The 14,040-nt window shown below is 41.7% G+C and overlaps 1 protein-coding gene across 1 annotated transcript; it reads left to right on the forward strand.

Annotated features, from left to right (window-relative positions):
- CPOX (coproporphyrinogen oxidase) lies at positions 1-13,375 on the forward strand (the record flags this gene model as incomplete). Its single annotated transcript, XM_006163918.3, is given in 7 exon segments — positions 1-305; positions 1,588-1,731; positions 2,002-2,112; positions 4,359-4,500; positions 8,091-8,309; positions 11,981-12,085; positions 12,978-13,375. Coding segments are annotated over 7 exon segments (1,114 nt in total), but the record flags the coding sequence as incomplete, so codon positions are not given.
- Between the last annotated feature and the right edge of the window lie 665 nt (positions 13,376-14,040).

The raw sequence follows: 14,040 nt of genomic DNA on the forward strand, positions 1-14,040 counted from the left end.
GGCGCTGGCAGGGCTGGCCGCCGCCGCCTTGGGGCACGTGCAGCAGGCGGAGATGGTGCCCAAGAGCTCGGGGACGCGGAGCCCTTCGCCTGGGAGGCCGGAGGAGGAGGACGAGCTCTCCCGCCGCTGCAGTTGCTTCATGGCTGCACCGGTGACCGATCTGCGCGAGCTGCGGAGGAGGCCGGGCGACATGAAGACTAAGATGGAGCTGCTGATCCTCGAGACTCAGGCCCAGGTGTGCCAGGCGCTGGCACAGGTAGACGGGGGCGCCAACTTCTCAGTGGACCGGTGGGAGAGGAAGGAAGGTGAGGAGGGCGATGGAGGGAAAACGTTGGCTTTTGACTGGCTGGCAGAAAATAGCCCAGAATAAGGGATGCGGATTTAGGCTGTGGATACCCACAGAGGGGCTGCTTCGTTGGAATGGACGTTGTTAACAAGATAGACACTGGGGCCAGCAGATGGCGTAATTGTTACGTCGCTGGACTCACACCTAGTTGACTACGGTTCGAGTCCCGGATCCGGCGATTTAAACTCATGCTGAGAGTTTGTGTGCGTGTGCGTGTGTGTGTGTGTGTGTGTGTGTGTGTGAGAGAGAGAGAGAGAGAGAGAGAGAGAGAGAGATCTGGACAAGAGAATGGAGGAGAAGGGATTGTGGCGTGGCTATCAGGGGATGATTTCTCGATTTCTATCTCTGTGTCTCCAGGGAGCCCGCCTGCCCTAAAACAAAACAACAGCAACACATGACACTGAAGGGATCATCAGGGGTGTGTCCAAATCTGCAATCTACCTAGTATAGGTTGGGAATTTCTAATCTGAAATGCTCCAAAGTAAAGTTCCGTACCTACAAACAAGAGGTGAAATATTAAAAATATTGTGTAAGCTACATATATAAGATGTGTATGAATCTAAATGAATTTTGTGTTTAGTCTTTAGTTCCCTCTGTAGAATATCTCATGTATTTACAAGTATTCCAAAATTTGAAACACTTCTACTCCCAGGCAATTTTTTTTTAATGGAAAAGTTGCCTGTACTAAAATCTGCAATTCCATAATGGCATTTATTGTAGAAATCTTGAGTATTTGTAGATAACACGATTAAATACTCAAAGTGAGTTAATGAACATAGTCCCCCCCATTTCATCTACTTTCCATTAAAGATGGGAAGGAGGGCCCTACACACCCACAGATTCCCCAGCCGAGGCTGTCCTTGTGTTAGCATCTCCCCACTTCTTTTTCTTATTGCATAAGAATTATTTCATTGGTTTGTGAATCATTCTAGCAAATGCATCTATCAGATTTCCTGATAGGAAGTTTTTCCTTCTAATATCAAAATACTTTGGTATTAAATTCCAGTTCTTAGACTTATATATGTTGAGTGTCCCTTAACCAAAATGCTTGGGACCAAAAGTATTACAAAAGTGTTCTGAGGTTTTTTTTTTTTATTATTTTGGAATATTTCTATGATAATATGATAGAAAATTTGCGAGTGAGAGGAGGAAGATAACCCCTACTCCCATTACTTTTGTGTAAGGGTTGAGTTCAGTGTGCACATATTCTTACAGTCTCAATTTTATGCTTCTATAAACAGGAGGTGGCGGTATCAGCTGTGTTCTTCAAGATGGGCGTGTTTTTGAAAAGGCTGGGGTGAGCATTTCTGTTGTTCATGGAAATCTTTCTGAGGAAGCAGCAAAACAAATGAGAAGCAGAGGAAAAAATCTGAAGACTAAAGATGGTAAGTTAGACAGTCTTATTAGCACTTGATAGTCCCTGCAAATCTTTTTCACTCCATTTTATTTATAAAATAAAGATTGCTTCTGGAAAGGCCTATTTGGGTACATATGCCAGATAAGTATGTTCACAGTTACTTTTTAAAGGTTAAATTTTAAGAGACAATTTAAAAAGCAGCTTAAAAAAAAAAACAATCTATTCCGAAGTCACATTAGAGTTTATTTGTGTCAAGCTAGGTGATTGAATGCAACTCACCACGTATTTTACTTTTCAGGTAAATTGCCGTTTTCTGCTATGGGTGTGAGCTCTGTTATCCACCCTAAGAACCCTCACGCTCCTACTATCCACTTCAACTATAGATACTTTGAAGTAGAAGAAGCTGATGGTAAGGAACTCAGGAGCTCAGGAAAGTATCATGCAAAATGTGCATTTTAGGGCCAGCCTTGTAACCTAGTAGTTAAGGGAAGCTGGATCCCACATGTCTTATTATGGTTTGAGTCCTGGGCTAGTGGGTTGAAAAACAGACCAGGTAGGGTGTGCCAGGTGAGAGTACGTGCATGCCAAAGTCTCGAAAGGATGTAGAAATGGAGAAGGGATTGCAGTGTGGTCATGCCCCACTAGAGGGTGCTTTATCTTTCTTTCTCAGGTGCCCTCTGACAATTGAACATACAAGGGGCCAGCAGGTGGCATAGTGGTTAAGAGTGCTGGACTCCCACATGGCTGACCACTGTTTGAGTCCCAGATTTGGTGGCTTGCTTTCTCATTTTCTCTCTCTCTCTCTCTTTGTCCCTCTCTGGTCAAATTAAAATAAGTAAATAAATAAAGTTAAATAAAATAATTCTAAAAAACCCCCCCATAAAATATGTGTGTGTGTATGTGTTTAAGAATTATTTAATTTTATTTATTCATTTTATTTTAATTTGACCAGAGAGAGAGGGAAAGTCAGAAAGCAAGCCACCAGGTCTGGGACTCAAACCGGAGTCGTTCACATGGGAGTGTTTAGCACCTTTACCACCATGCTGCTTACTGGCCCCACAAAATAAAACAGATAAGAGAGCATAGCATCCAAAAGTGAGAAACAGTAAATAAAATCTTAAGTGGCTTTTCCATGAGGTATATGAAGGCTTAGTACTTGGCAGGTGCAATAGATTCATATGCTAGATGTCAAAAGTGAAAATGACATTGATAAACTCTGACTTCTCCGTATTTTCTCCAACATAGAAGGAAGGATTTAATGAACACAAACATTAAAGTGCACTCAGATGTCTTTGCACATATGAATTCATTATATTTGAAGGAAAACCTTATGTATGAAGTGAAACTGAAAACGTGCTTTTGGAAAATATTTTACACCATTTCACTAGTCACCAGAGCATTTGCAGTGGGTTTATATGGATTGTGCCTCCCATTCATATGATCTTAGACTGTGTTGTCCATCAGCAGGGCCATCTGTTACCTCTGGGCAGAACACCTGTGCAGTGTCACACCTACTCCTGTGGGGGTCTCTGCAGATGATGGCATCTAAAGTCACTGCTTTAACTTTTCATTTTGAAGCCATTCAGTTTGGTTCAACCTTCTCATGTTTAAAAGTTGGTAACTGGTGGGCCAGCAGGTGATGTGCTGGTTAAGGTGCGGTACTGGATCCTACCCACCTGGCCAACTGGGCTGTTGGAGTCCCAGACCCAGCAGCTTAAAAACCACACCAGGCACGTGTGTGTGCATGCTCAAAATCCCAAGGGGTGAATGGAAAAGAAGGGGTTGCAGCACAGCCAGCCCTAGGCGCAGGTGGTGATTTCTCACTTTCCCCACTTCTTTCTCTCTCTCTGTCTCTAGTAAGTGCATGTGCCCTATGGCAAAAATCTAAAAACAGTTGATAACTGGTATGACAGCCCACACACCTAAGTAAGCACTTAGAACAGTCATTCTCAAATACTAAGCAAGTGTTTTTATCCTTTCTGGGTGAAAGGGGTAGAGATGGTAGTGGTTCTTATTATAGGGAGTATCAGAATTTCCTGAGAGTTTTTAAACTGGATTTCTGGGACGGAGATTTGTTTCATTAAAATTGTGATAAGGCAGAGGTGTTTATTCTGATGTGCAGCCAGAGTTGATGTCCACTGCCCAGCCCTCCTGCATGGTGTTTTGTCATTCATGACATTTTAAAATGTCCTGCAGATCATTTTCCTCTCTTTTCAATTTTTTATTTACTTTTCTTTCTGCTTTTATTGCTGCTTTTCTTCCTAAGCCTTATTGATTTTCAGAGCTAAATTCAGTTACTTTTTTTTTTTTTTTGAGAGGTTTTTGCTGTAGGGAGCATGTGCTCACCAGAAAGACAGAGAGACAGAGAGATAGAAAGCGAGAAATCACCCTCCAGTGGGGATAGCCACACCGCAGTCCCTTCTCCATTTTCCTCTCGGGATCTTGGGTGTGCACTAGCACGTGCCCGGCATGAGTTTAAGCCACCAGGTCTGGGACTCGAACCGCAGTCGACTACATGGGAGGCCAGCAACATAGCCATTACGTCCGTTGCTGGTCCCATGGTTTTTTATACTCATCCATTTCATATTTGATAAGTTAAGCTGATAAATTGGGTTTGTCAGAGTCCACATCAGAATGTCTTGTCTTGATCTGTAGGTAACAAGCAGTGGTGGTTTGGTGGTGGGTGTGATCTCACTCCAACATACTTGAATCAAGAGGATGCTGTCCATTTTCACAGAACTCTAAAGGAGGCTTGTGACAAGCACGGACCTCATCTCTACCCCCGATTTAAAAAATGGTAGGTTAATGTTCTGAACTCTCCCGATCCCACAGGTACCTTCCATTTCTTCTGTGGGTCCCAAAAGGCAGCTCTTATGTCACCAAATACCTTCCTCAACTTGTGACTATAGGTCACTTAATGACCACGCTATATTCCTGTGACTAGGTTGTTAAGCTAATTGGTCCATAAGTGAGGAGCTTAAAGGCAGATGCTTTCTGGTGGGTCCTGGTGCCATAGAATTTGCATTTTTAGATAGACAAAAGCATCTCCACTCTAGAATAATGTCATTTTTATCCATACAAAAAGCATGCATTAGATAAGCACCAGAAAGTGACAAGACAGGCCATAATACAGTAAGATAAATCCAGCATAATTGTTTTCTTTTATTCTGAATACTACTATGGGTGCACAATAGTATACATTTATAAATGAAATGTGCAGTCTTATATGACTGCAAAGGCTTCGTGTACGGAATACTAACCAACTGCGGGAATGAGACAAGGACTAAGAAGTGGGCTTTCTGAGAAAGGAGATTAGTGTTGAGGAGCTGGTCGTAAATCCGAGTGGTGGTTAAACAGGTCGTTAAGTGAGGAGAGTAGGACTGTTTTCTGACTTTGCTAAGGGAAGGAGAATGCCAGTTTTAGGTGGTTTAATAAATCATTTACTTAGGAATATTTGGATGCCTGTAATATATATTGAGTAGCAGCACACTTCTTTTAATCCCAAATGATGTAGAATGGTAGTGTATAAACCAGAAGGTGATCTATGCCTGAGAGTCAGAGGCTTTTTTTTTTTTTTAAGAGATTTTTGCTAGAGGACACGTACATGTGTTTGCCAGAGACACCAGAGGGAAACAGAAAGCAAGAAATCACCCCCCACCCCCTGGGGGGGGGATGACCATGCCACAGTCATTTCTTCTCTATTCTCTTGGGATTTTGGGCATGCGTGCATATGCTACCTGGTGTGAGTTTTAAGCTGCCGGGTTGGGGACGAACCTTAGTTGACTATGTGGGAGTCCAGCAGCATAACCATTATGCTGGTCCCAAATCAGAAGGGGCTTTTTAATCGTCGGTTGGGAAGTTAAATTCTCATCCCAGATGAGAATTACTATCCTGATGTTAACTTGGGTATGTGTGAGAACATAAGAAGGGTTAGAGAACCAACAGGGAGAGATGCCAATGTAGAAAGTATTTTAACAGAGAGAAGAGCAACTGGAGACTTCTTTTTTTTTTTTTTTTTTTGTGGCGGGTTTTTTACACAGAGTGTGTGCATGTTTTTGCTACAGGGCGTGTGCATTCACCAGACAGACAGAGAGAGACATAGAGACAGAAAGCGAGAAATCGCCCCAGGGGGGATGGTCATGCCACAATCCCTTCTCCTCCATTCTCCTCTTGGGATCTTGGGCACGCACGCACACGCATTCGGCGTGAGTTTTAAGCCACCGGGTCTAGGACACGAACTGCAGTTGACTACGTGGGAGTCCAGCGACATAGCCATTACACTAACTGCTGGTTCCCCATTTCTTCAAAGAAACTAATGATAAAGTAAGAAAAGAACAGCACGATATTTTTTAGATATCAGATTGCACCTTGGCGTAAATTGGAAGAAGAGTAAAGTACCCGACTTAGGGCAAAGTGGGTTTCTTAACAAAAAGGGCTGAAAGGGTTTTTGACATTTTGCTTTGTTTTTAGAACTAATGCTGTGGAGTGTTAATGTCATTCATGCAAGGATGTCGTTGGCTGTAAAATTTTCAGAAAAGATAAAGCATTTGAATACTTTCTTCTTTTTTTTGTATGACCTCTGAAATTGGGTCAGACTTGGACGCATGCAGATAAGGTCCAGGTTGTTTTTGTTTTTGTTTTTCCTGTCCCAGAACTCAGCATTTTTCCAAGATAGGAGACTTGTCAGGTAGACAGCTCCCCCATTTAAAAAACTGTATTTATTTTATAAATTCTTACTTACCTTTATTTTTGTACATTTTTGTGGGGTACAACATGGTTTTACAAAGTGTGCTTACAGTGTGTGATTATCAAATCTAAGATACTACCAGATCCATCATCAAAGAAAACATTTTATACCATCGATTATAAAATAACTTACTTATTATTAAAAAAAACTAGTAGAATATATTTTTATGTGGAGAGAGAAAAAGAATGTGTGCATATATACGAATCACAATGCCTTTTTTTTGCTTTGTTGTGTTCTTTATACAATCCCATATACATGTTAATTAGTTAATAGTTTTTTTTCTCTAAGCCTCTCTCCTTATTCCACCCTCCTGGTTCAATCTCTGTCTACTATTTCAGTTGCCCTCTATTTCTGTGTCTTCAAATCTTTCAGTTTCTGCTATAGAGTGCAAACATATAGAGATGCCTTTATCTAAGAAGAATTATTAATAGTTTATAACGTATCTAAGGACCAGCAGATGGTCTAGTGGTTACTTCCCTGGACTCCCGTGTAGTCAGCCCCGGTTCAAGTTCAGGACCTGGTGGCTTGAAACTCATACTGGGTGCATGTGTGTGCGTGCCCAAAATCCTGAGAGGAGAATGGAGGAGAAAGGATTGCAGTGTGGCCAACCCCTGGGGTGTGATTTCTTGCTTTCTGTCTCTCTGTCTCTCTGGTGAGGGCACATGCCCAATAGCAAAAATCTCTTAAAAAAAAAAAAAAAGAAAAAGAAAAAATACATTTCTAAGATGCAGGCTAATTACAAAGAGTTTTTAGCATGTGTTTAGTAAATCTCTTAATTTTATAATCTTATGAAGAGAGATTTAGAAATAGTAATATTTGGCGTAGAAGCTGATTTTACAACCTTACTCAGGATATACCATAACTATGTTAATGTGCATGTGAAAGAAAGTCAGCAAATCACAATTGAGGTGATTTGTCTCAAGGCTTCAATTCCGGGGATGTGTATCTGCCACTTTTTCTTAGGGGCCTTTATTGCGTAGATCATCAAAAGGACTGTTTCCAAGATGGAAACTATTCTGCAAGTTTAGCACTTAGAAATGGCTTTGTAGGAAACCCGTTCTTCCACTTAGACGTGGAAGGGGAAAAGACTCAAGAACAGGTAAAAATTCCATGTGGTGCCTCACGAGGGTAAGCTTTAATATGTCTGAAGGCTTTTTCTCTGAGCATTTCCTTCATCAGCCCCTGTCTCAGTCATACACGCTATAGAGTTATCAACTTTTATTGCTAAAGAGGCCTTAGAGACTGTTTCTACCACCTCCCAGGGCAAAGCTGACTCAGGTTTGCCCTGGCTGCAGCCACCATTGGTAGATTCCTGTCCTGCCTCCTGCACAAGCGGCACCACCACTTGTTTGAGATACAGTCTAAGTACTGGACTCTGCTCTTCTCACCAAGGTTCTTAGAGTTCCTTATCCTTCTTTGGAGGCTTGTGTCAAATGCCTGGGTAAGATAAGAGTAGAAGCATTTTCTACATTGGTGAGGTCTGCAGAAAATCTGTCAAGTCCTAGTGTCATTTCCTTAGGACAGAAAGTGTGGACACTGCTGACTTTAGTCGAGGGCTGCTCTGAACTGAGAGGCTCTTGCTGGTTTTCTTGTCTCTTACCCCCCTTTGGTTTCTGATTTGATCCCGTTGTGTTTTCCAGGTGTGATGACTACTTTTTTATAGTCCATCGCGGAGAGCGGAGGGGCATCGGCGGTATCTTTTTTGATGATCTTGACTCCCCATCCAAGGAGGAGGTGTTTCGCTTTGTGCAGAGCTGTGCCCAAGCCTTAGTTCCTTCCTATATCCCGCTTGTGAAGAAGCACTGTGACGACTCATTCACCCCCCAGGAGAAGCTGTGGCAGCAGCTCAGGAGAGGGCGGTGAGTGATGGGAGAAGGAACTGCTTTGTGACTGGGGAAGAGGCTCTGTGTTGTCTTGGATAGATACTTTGTAACAGTTGCATTAATGCTCACCCTCATCTCTTCATAACTAGATGAATATTAACTGAAATTTTAAAATTGTGATAAAATAGGGGCCAGCAGGTGGCATAGTGGTTAAGGTGCTGGAAAAAAATCTCTGAAAAACAAATTGGGATAAAATAGTATTGATCAAATTAGCAATGCTTATTCATTTAATCTGTACATTAGTGACTCTTAGTAGGCATGTAGTAAGTACTTGCTAAATTTAATTTTGCTGATTTCTTTTATGTGTCTTCTAGCAATACCTTTCAGCCTTATGCTGAGATGTAGGCATCATTTCATGTTTTTGAGTTGCAGTTTTGTAAATTTGGAATCATATTTTTGTTGTTGTTGATCTTAAAGATTTCATAGGAGCCATTTTTTTTTTTTTTTTTTTTTTTTTTGGGGGGGTTTTTTTTTTTTTTTTTTTTTTTTTGGAGAGGTTTTCGTTTTGTTTTGTTTTGTTTTTGCTATGGGGTACGTGCGCTTGCTAGAGAGACAAAGACACAGAAGTGAGAAATCACCCTGGGGGATGGCCATGCTGTAATCCCTTCTTTTCCAGTCTCCTTTTGGGATTTTGGGCATGCATGCACATGTGCTCAGCGTGAGTTTTAAGCCTCCGGGTCCAAGACTTAAACTATGGTCAACTATGTGGGAGTCTAGCGACATAACCATTGGGCCATCTGCTGGTCCTCATGGGAGCTATTTTAATGAAAATAGCAATTTCACAAAATGTTTACTTAATGATTCATTATATATGTGGCTTTAGAAGCCGCATGTGCCAGCTACTGTTTGGTCTTTTGCATCCAGTTTTCTTAACAAACCTGTGAGATAGGTATAAGCATCATTGTAAAGATGATTAAACTTACTCACAGAGAGGTAAGTTCCTCAACCAAGGTTACTTCTCTGGCAAATATAGGGTCGTAGGTGTAGAACTGGCTCCTCAAGACTTTAAAACTTGTAGTCTTTCAGCACACAAAGGGAGGTAAGTGGTGGAAGCAAGTTTGTGCTCTCTACACTGATCCCACCTTAGCCATCCTGCTCAGTGTATTGAGTGGCCAGCCCGAGGGCCTCTCCAGCCGGATGTTCTTGTGAATCAGCTCTAGCTTAGCCATGCTGCCTGCCATGTCAGTTTCCCACTGCCTTCTTAATTCATGTTAAAAAGAAAATACAAACTGGAAAGGGGGTCAATGGGTATAAATGTTTAAATGTCTACAGGACCTTTAATAAATTTCTACATAAAGGTGCTTTTTTAAAAAATATTTATTTAATTTTATTCATTCATTCACTTATCTTAATTTGACCAGAGAGAGATTAAGAGAGGGAAAGTGAGAAAGCAAGCCACCAGGTCCAGGACTTGAACCATGGCTGGCCATGTGGGAGTGCCTAGCACCTTAACCACCATGCCACCTGCTGGTCCGTCAAAAGGTGCTTTTGAAAAGTGAAGTACTTAAAACCGTAACCAGTGGGATAGATTGTCTGAGTGAAATTTAGACGAAGAGAGTAGTTTCTGAATGGACTGAGAAATGATCCAAAAAGGGGACTGTATATTGAAACTTTAATATCTGTAGACCTTTTAAATTGTTTTGGGTGGTAGAAATATTCCTTTTAAAATTGGAGAAGAGAGACCCTTTTACATCCTATGCTCTTAAAGACAGATGCAGATTTTTAAGCTAGATGGAGTTTAGCTCTGACCTGATAGCAGTTAATGAAAAACCAATATACTGAACCAAATTTTAGATGATACTTAGTATATGTTTTGTTTAGCTTTTAACACTTACCTTTTTATTAACATGCTAATTGTACATATTTGTAAAGCATGGCGTGATTTTTTTCAGTACAAGAATATCGTGTACAATGGTTAAATCAGGGAAATTAGTACATCTGTCATCTCGAGCATTTGTGTTGTGAACACACAGAATCTTTGTTTTCTTTTTTTAAGTATATTTTATTTAACGTTATTTATTTATTTATTTATTTATTTATTTGGAGAGGTTTTTGCTATAGGGTGAGTGTGCTCACCAGACAGACAGAGACAGAAACAGAAAGCGAGAAATCACCCCCCAGGGGGGATGGCCACACCGCAGTCCCTTCTCCTCCATTCTCCTCTCGGGATCTTGGGCACACACGCACACGCGCCTGGCATGAGTTTTAAGCCACCAGGTCCAGGACGCAAACCGTGGTCGACTACGTGAGAGTCCAGCGACATAGCTATTACGTTAACTGCTGGTCCCTAACTTTATTTATTTTAATTTGACCAGAGAGGGACAGAGTAAGAGAGAGAGAGAGAGAATGTGAGAAAGCAAACTGCCAGGTGCAAGACACCTAACCGCCACTCCACCTGCTGGCCCCAGAATCTTTGTTTGTTTGTTTGTTTTTAACATTTAATCATTTACATCTTTATAGCGTACACTATGGTTTTTCAAAGCATACATGCATTGCATGTCAATCTAGTCAAAGATATTACCATATACATCACCCTCAACAGATAACTTCCCGTTCTTGTGTCTGCTAAATCTTTTTTCCCTGAGCCCCTCCCTGCCACTCTGACCTTCCTACCCTCCACCAATCATCCTGTCCTGTATAGTCCCTGGTGTCCACACTGACAACTCTGCTATTAGATCTCCTAATCTTTCGTTTTTTGCCATAAGAATGTATTTTTAAACTATTCTTTTCTAAAAACAAAACAAAACAGAATACTGAAACTCAAAACATTAGCTTTTATTATGGTTGCTGTTAATCTGCAGAAAGATTGAATATTTAACTGTTTATTAACATCATTGAAAGTGGATTATTGAGGCCAGCAGGTGGCCTGGGAATTAAAGTGCTGGACTACCATATGGCCAATTATGGTTTGAATCCCAGACCTGGGAGCTTGAAAATCACACTGGGCATTTGTGCATGCCCAAAATCCCAGGAAAAGAATGGAGAAGAAGAGATGGCTGTGTAGACATCCATCCTGGGGGATGATTTCTCACTTTCTTTCTGTCTCTTATCTCTTCAGCGAACGCATGTGCCCTATGTCAAAAACCTTTAAAAAGAAATGAAAGAAGGAAGAAAGAGGAGTATGTAAAACATACTAGTTATCGTTAATGGATTATTACTGGTAGCTGTTCATGGGCTTTCAGTTAATAGGAGTTTTACACTGTGTTGCAGTAGTGCTTTGAGCTGTAAGCAGTGAAATGAAGTCTTTGGTTCTGGAACGTCTCAGAGGATGGGAAGAGCCGGGAAGAGCCAGGAAGAGCTGTGCTACCCTGAGATAGGATGCCATATCTTTTCCTTAATTACTGTGCTGTAAAGTTCTCAGCTTTGTGTCCATTCTGTTTATTTATGGGAAAACATAACCTTGTTTTGTAGCTGCTCTGTGTTGGGGCAGAATCTATATCCTATTGTTTGGTGAGTAAAATGCCCTTTTATTTACGTCTGTCCAGATGGAGGGAGCTCAGTGGCCTCTAGTAGGCCGGTGTTCTCTGCGCCAGCTCCGGCTGATGGGAGGCGGGTGCAGAAGGCCCCCTTTAAATATTCTTAAGAGCTAGGCTTGAGAAAGACTTGACTCAGCTGGCCTTCAGTGTTGTTTGATGTCTTCACGGCAGGTATGTTGAATTTAATCTGCTGTATGATCGGGGCACAAAGTTTGGCCTCTTCACTCCTGGGTCCAGGATCGAAAGCATCTTGATGTCTTTACCTCTGACTGCCCGGTAAGGAGATGATTTGTCACGGTAGTCACCTGACCACCTCAGCCCCACAACCCCCACAAATACTAATATTAACACCAAAACTGTTTTATGTCAGACTTTATTGGTTTTGACTTTGCTGATTTTATTAAAATCATGGTCATATGGGGAACCAGCAGTTAGCGTAATGGCTATGTCACTGGATTCCCACGTAGTCGACCGCGGTTCGTGTCCCGGACCCGGTGGCTTAAAACTCACGCTGGGCGCGTGTGCGTGCATGCCCAAGATCCCGAGAGGAGAATGGAGGAGAAGGGATTGTGGCGTGACCATCCCCCCTGGGGGGTGATTTCTCGCTTTCTGTCTCTATGTCTCTCTCTGTCTGTCTGGCGAGCGCACGCGCCCTACAGTGAAAATCTCTCCCAAAAAAAAAAAAAGATCATGGTCATATAAGGCAAAGCAAATTGATTTTTTTAAGAGGTGACAAGATGGATGACATAGCTTTGTGTGTGAGAGGAGGGAGGGAGCGAGGGAGTGAGGACACAGGCTGAGTCGTGTCTAGAGAGAGATTGACCTGCTCCACTTTTTTTGGGAATGAGCTGAGCATAAGTATTAAGCTAAGAATAGTTTGCTCATGGATGGTCTGAGGTTCTACACTTCATGAGCCCTACACTTTATAATAAATGTGTATTACAGCTCTGGATAGGAATGCTTGTCCAGGAATGATTAAGAAACTGTATTATTTTTTTTTTTAAGTCTAGTGGGTGTAAGGCACATTAGGCACAGAAGAGACAAAGAGGTAGAGGACTTCTTTTTACTCTTAGAATATTACTTTTTATTTATTTTAAGTAAAGACTTACATATTGCTTATTATGTTTATTGTTATTGCATTCTTTGCTTCTGTTTTGGACAAACATAGATGGGAGTACATGCATTCACCCTCGGAGAATTCCAAAGAGGCTGAGATTCTGGAAGTTCTGCGCCATCCGAGGGACTGGGTGCACTGATGCAGGCAGAGTGGCTGTGCCCCACTTCTACTGGCCGGCACTGTTGCCACCATGTGGCGGTTTGTTACCTGTGCCTTAGTGCCCCTGGATTCTCCACTTTGGGCCCTGGTAAAGTATTTTGGATACTTTCCGTGATGGATAGTGAGATGGAGACTGTCAGAGTCAAGTGATAGAAATTCACTTATAAACTTTTAGATTCACTTTATATGACTAGTTTACAAATTATGCCATTGAGTTTCCAAGTATTGATAAGGGAATATCAATATTATATGTACCAGTGGGACCAGTAGTTAGCATAATGGCTATGTTGCTGGACTCCCATGTAGTTGACCGCAGTTCGTGTCCCGCACCCAGTGGCTTAAAATTCATGCCGGGCGCGTGTGCGTGCGTGCCCAAGATCCTGAGAGGAGAATGGAGGAGAAGGGATTGCAGTGTGACCATCCCCCCTGGGGAGTGATTTCTCGCTTTCTGTCTCTCTGTCTCTGTCTTTCTGGCGAGTGCACGTGCCCTATAGCAAAAACCTCTCAAAACAATATTATATATACCAGTAAACTCATCTTATTTTTGTATCATATACTTTCTAAAGTTGACATTTCTGCCACAAAGATCTCTGTCAGGGACCCATTTGATTTTCTTTAACTCATGAAGTTAAGATTTCTTAGTCATTTTTTAATATAATTTGAAGCCTGAGAGGAGAATGGAGGAGAAGGGATTGCGGTGTGACCATCCCCCCTGGGGAGTGATTTCTCGCTTTCTGTCTCTCTGTCTCTGTCTTTCTGGCGAGTGCACGCGCCCTATAGCAAAAACCTCTCAAAACAATATTATATATACCAGTAAACTCATCTTATTTTTGTATCATATACTTTCTAAAGTTGACATTTCTGCCACAAAGATCTCTGTCAGGGACCCATTTGATTTTCTTTAACTCATGAAGTTAAGATTTCTTAGTCATTTTTTAATATAATTTGAAGGTAA

The sequence above is a fragment of the Tupaia chinensis genome, unplaced genomic scaffold, assembly GCF_000334495.1.
Source record: "Tupaia chinensis unplaced genomic scaffold, TupChi_1.0 Scaffold143570_1, whole genome shotgun sequence".
Classification (NCBI taxonomy): domain Eukaryota; kingdom Metazoa; phylum Chordata; class Mammalia; order Scandentia; family Tupaiidae; genus Tupaia; species Tupaia belangeri.